This window comes from Bactrocera latifrons, unplaced genomic scaffold (genome assembly GCF_001853355.1).
Source record: "Bactrocera latifrons isolate USDA-ARS-PBARC rearing strain unplaced genomic scaffold, ASM185335v1 scaffold_1364, whole genome shotgun sequence".
Lineage (NCBI taxonomy): Eukaryota > Metazoa > Arthropoda > Insecta > Diptera > Tephritidae > Bactrocera > Bactrocera latifrons.
The window spans coordinates 4,842-10,150 of NW_017534813.1; the positions used below are offsets into that span (position 1 = coordinate 4,842).

At 31.4% G+C, this 5,309-nt stretch overlaps 1 protein-coding gene across 2 annotated transcripts; it reads right to left on the reverse strand.

Annotated features, from left to right (window-relative positions):
- Positions 1-395: 395 nt before the first annotated feature.
- On the reverse strand, positions 396-2,141 carry LOC108965198 (tensin-3-like). 2 transcript variants are annotated; one of them, XM_018927432.1, is made up of 2 exons: positions 1,056-2,141; positions 396-982 (listed from the first exon to the last, which is right to left on the reverse strand). In XM_018927432.1, exons 1-2 carry the CDS (start codon positions 2,058-2,060, stop codon positions 956-958), a joined length of 1,032 nt encoding a protein of 343 aa, XP_018782977.1. In that variant the 5' UTR covers positions 2,061-2,141; the 3' UTR covers positions 396-955. The 2 variants fall into 2 exon arrangements, with proteins under 2 accessions (XP_018782977.1, XP_018782976.1); XM_018927431.1 differs by having other exon boundaries at positions 396-1,923; positions 1,991-2,140.
- Positions 2,142-5,309: the final 3,168 nt, after the last annotated feature.

Genomic DNA, 5,309 nt, shown 5'->3' on the forward strand with positions numbered 1-5,309 from the left:
ATGCGGATTTGTATAAACGCCGCAAAGAATAACAAAACTAGTCTTGAAAGAATAGGTTTAGAAAACATAAAATGTATCGATTATAAACATTTTAGTTGTTTTATTTGACTTCAACTATTTAATAAAGTTAATTGCGCAAAACATTATAGTTTCTTTTATGTTTTGATTTGCTTCAATTTATGTTCGTTTTTCTAACGAAAACAAATGACTTTCTGTCCTTTAAAGCGATTGGAAATATATTACATTCATTAATTGTATAACTCAACAAATTTATTGAACGAATATTGAATATTATGTATACGTATAATGTAAGTAAGTTATAAATAAATGTAGTCATAAAAAATAAATAAATTCTAGACTCGAATTATAAATAATTTTTATACTATGAAAAATATCTTTTTTTATTTTCTACTATGAAAAATATCTTTTTTTATTTTTCATATTATTTTATTACCAAGTATAGTCAATGGTAATATCTTCTGGGCGAATGAAATTATTGCGGACGCAGGCTGTTTTACAGAAAGATCGCAGAAAATATGGCATTGATTGTCCTTTCCACCAGCCAACGAACGTGCTACAAAAGCAAATATAGCTCTAAACATATCTTCGGAATCACCATGCGAAATCTTCCACAGCCTATTTTCTGATTCAAGACCGAAATAAGAAATATTTTGGACAGAGTAGTGGCGACGAAAAAAGAATAAACGTTTATTATCCGTTAACGTAATACCATATTTAGACACTTTGAAGTGGACTTCATAGGGTTTTAAATACTTGAATTGGAGAAACATTTCATTTGATGCTTTCCGTATAGCTTCATCTCCAGTGAGTGATTCCGTGTTATAATTAAACAAGTAAAGAACATTACAAGCTGCTCCTTGTGCTAACAATTGTTCTTGAACTAACCTTAAATTAGCTTGTCCAGATGATAAAGAGAAATCCGTTTTTGGAATAATTAATTTACATGGCAGTGCCAATTTATCTACAGTGTGTTGATAAACAAAGGAGGAGAGAGAAGTGAAAACTGGTTCGTTATGGTAACCCTTTAATCTTACGCCGCAAGTAGTTCGCTCTAACAAATAATGGCGCACGAGCTCACTGTTATCAGTTACTACAGCTAAGTTTACGGGTGGCCGTGAAACACGAAGCACTAGACCGAACGAATTTTTATATGTAGTTGAATTACGTAAGATGAATGATCCTGGCTTAGCATTGCCCAGAATTATTAATGCTTCTTCTCTTGTAATATGTGGTTTATACCAAAAGTTTGATGTATCTTTAGCAAATTTTGCAAAATTTGTATTTGTGTTTGTGATATTTTCCGTTACTATTTTGTATTCTTTTTTATTTTTTACATTGGTACTACAAATTTGTGGGCTGAACGTTGGAGAGGRGCTAATCGAACGATTTGAAAAGTTTGCGAATTCCTCACATGGGAAACTAGGTGTTTGACACCTTTTTAGATCCTTAGTTTCTGTGATAGGTTGATCTTTTGAATTCCATCTATTAAAATTTAAATCGTTATGTGATGTATTTAATAACTCATTACTAATTTCATTTTGTTCCAAAATTATCCTGTTATGGACATTTTCGGATAACTTACGAGTATAGTTTCCACTTCGCACTATATTATTGTTTAATTTGTTCTCTGAGAGAAGCCCACGTTTCCCTATCTGTTTGTTTTTATTAATTAAATTGACACTGCTTTGTTGAAGCTTTTCTTTGTTGACAATTTTCTTTTTTAAATATACATCTTGAATCATTGCTGTCTCCCCTAAATTATATAAAGAGTTTGTCTCCTTTAAAAACGGCTGTTTATCATTTTCAAATTGTGCTTTGTTAAAAATACTCTCAACGTGCTTCAGTTGACTTTGTGTTAATCCCTCAGATATGTCGCCATATGTGAATGGCAGTGCAGTTTCTCTGGCGTGATATGGAATATCTACTGAATCATCCAATTCCAAATTGAAATTTTGTTTCATATACGCACTTTTATATATGTCTGTGGCCTTAGTACATATTTCCAAAGGTATTCTAATTGCTTTTACATTGTCATTCATTTTAGTTAGTTAAACATAAACCGTAATTCCAGGGAGTAATCACTAGTATATTTGAGAAAGTTCTTAAGAATACTGAAGAATGCTAAGAAATTTAAAATGTATTATAGATGTTGTAAGTAAATGGAATTCGCTACTTTAACTGCCACTGCCTCTTGTGAGAAAATCTTCACTCTCTTATTTATTTTTAAATTTTTTTTCGCGGTACAATTGTATACGAAATATACATAGGATATGTTTATGTAAATATTTATTTTTGTACGTATATATGCAAGTTCTTTGTATTCATTTAGGAAGAGGCCAATAGACTTTAGTTACTAATATATGATTGAGAAATTTTTAAGAGTTTTCACTCTCAACAATTGTTTCTGTCCTTATGCTTATCTATACGTACATATATATACATAAGACTCACTTTGTATGTATACATTTATATGTTAGTATCGCAACATGTTGCTACAGATTTATTTTTTGATTTGCTTAAATCTCTTTAAATATAATCTAAGAATATGTTCGAAAAGTTTTAGATGAAAATTCGAAATATTTTCGAAGCTAAAAGGGAAATAATGACCGAGGGTCTAGCAGATACATATATGAGCGATTAAAAGTCGTATGGAATTGAAGCAAAGTTTACTATCTTTGGCATTAAATTATCTTGTATTTAAACTAAAAAAAGTGGAACTGTATATAACAGATTATTGATTGCCGGTAAATGATAACCGTTGTGCCATAACACAAAACCTATCAAAACTACAAAATATTCAAGTATTTACTTGCAGAAATTTCCAGCAATACCCCTTATACTTAAGAAATTATAAGCAGGATTGCTAAAATAAGCTACGGCAATCGTAAGCAAACATAAAAAAAAGCATATGTTAAAATAACATCATTTACGTTATACATACATACATACATGTATGTCCCATATTACATATTTATATTACATACAGAGAGCATAAGTTGCTCATTTATTATTGTAGCAAATTTAATATTTAAAAATATATGCATACACATGCATACACCTAAAATTAAAAGATTTTTTTTCTTTTCGCGGCTTCTTGACACTACGAACATACATACATACACATGTATATGCGGCGCAGTATTACACACGAAGAAGTAATTTTGAAAAAATTACCTGTGGTTGGTTAATTCTCATTTCGTGGCTTTTTCGTACGAAGATATATATCCGTACATATATATMTATATGCGTATATATATGCACATACGGGCTCATATATAACAAATATATACAATTTATAACAATAAATATAACAAAAAAAGGATTTTGATAACATACTTAAATATTTGTACATATGTATTGTCACATATGTAGATACGCTACTGCTTCAAAGTCCACATTGACATATGTCCCGCAATCCCCCTTGATTTTGATCAACAAAAGCAAGCATTATTGTGTAAAAAAAAAGTGTAATACATATGTACATACATGGATATGCACAAAGTGCAGTGATCTCTAAAACGAGTGCTCATTATCACATAATATGTAAATAAAATATCCTAATATTGGTATTTGGTATACCCTATAGGACATCTGAACATAAAATACATATATGTATATAATAGAAATATACATAGAAAAATAAAATACATAAAATATCTCCGGCCATTAATAAATAATTAAATCAAATTTAAGCGATTAGTTTTTTATATCATTTCTAAACTCTTATTTACTTAAAAGAGTTCTCTTCTAATAATATAAATACATATGTATATATACGAAATTATTTTTGAAATCTCGGTTTTTCAAAAAACTATTAGTTTTTTTTATTTATTTTTTTTAAACTCTTATATACAAGGAGTGTTCCATTCAACTGTTTATATACGAAACTAGATCTTATACATTTACAAGTCTAGTTTTCACTTAGGCGTTTTTATTTATTCTATACATCTTTAAATGAGCTCAGACTCAAAGGAATATAAAACAACTCAGTTGCTACAAGTTCAAAAGATGATTTCAGAAGAAAAAAGTCCGTGCACAACTGCAGATGCTACACGCTCAAAGCAAGGTGCTACAAAACAAAAAAGGGTGAATGATATATCATACAACAAATTTATTTCCGAGAGTAACAGTCTAATTCGATACTGCACTCGATTCTCATCTTCACCGATTCAAGATAATTCTGAATGGGTATTAGAAATTAAAAAAGAAAATCTTGACAACTTCTGGACACGTCTTCAAGAGGCATATGACGCAATCGTAGAATCTGACGACTCAGATCTACCAGAAAATTTCTAATCCTCGGCTTGCTCAAAATGCTTAGACCATTTCGAAGAGACAAAGGCCATTTCGAAGAGACTAAAACTAATCAAATCAATTGCACCTACTCCACAACCGAGAATAGAGCTGCCACAAAGACAAGCCCTCGAGGAAAGTTCAGGCATTCACCTAAAAGTGTCAGTATGCGACACAGATATATTTCATAAACCATCATAAATTATCACAAGCGCAGAAATTGTATCACCTCAGATACAAAACCAAAAGTCAAGCAGGCGTAATAGTCAAACATTTCGCTCTCAATGACGAAAATTTCAATTTTGCCTGGGAAGCTGTAAAAGCACGTTATGAAAACGAGAGAATATTGGTCGACAAACAGGTGACGATATTAATGAATTTACCAAACATTCAGAAAGAAACAAGTGAAGAATTAATAAAGCTTCAATCCACTGTTTCAAATTGTTTGTCAGTTTTATCGACACAGAATATTTCCACAGATAATTGGGACCCCATTCTGGTAAATATATGCACAGCTGCATTACCAGAAAAATCGTTACTTTTGTGGGAGCAATCGCTTTCATCGCGAGGAAAGTGCCTAACGTCGCAGCAAATGAAAGAATTTCTTACTACGCGGTATGAAATTGCAGAAAGGGTTGATAAAACACTAGTCAGACCGAAAAACATTCAAAACGACCTCAATAGAAGGTTCAATAGATCCCAAGCACTTAGCCACAATAACTTAAATAGAAGCTTTTTTAAAAATCAATCGTTCACATCCGAACAATATAAGCAAACGTCATGCGAACTTTGTAGAGGAGGTCACAAGCTAAAATCGTGCGGAAAATTCAATAAAATGAATGTTAGGGATCGAAAAATTTTCCCAAACTGCAACACCCCTGCTCAAATAGATCTTATATTAGGCAGCGATCTCATACCACAGATAACACTCGAAGGTATTGAGAAAATCACGAATACTCTTCTGGCGCAAAATACCATTTTCAGATGGGTCCTAA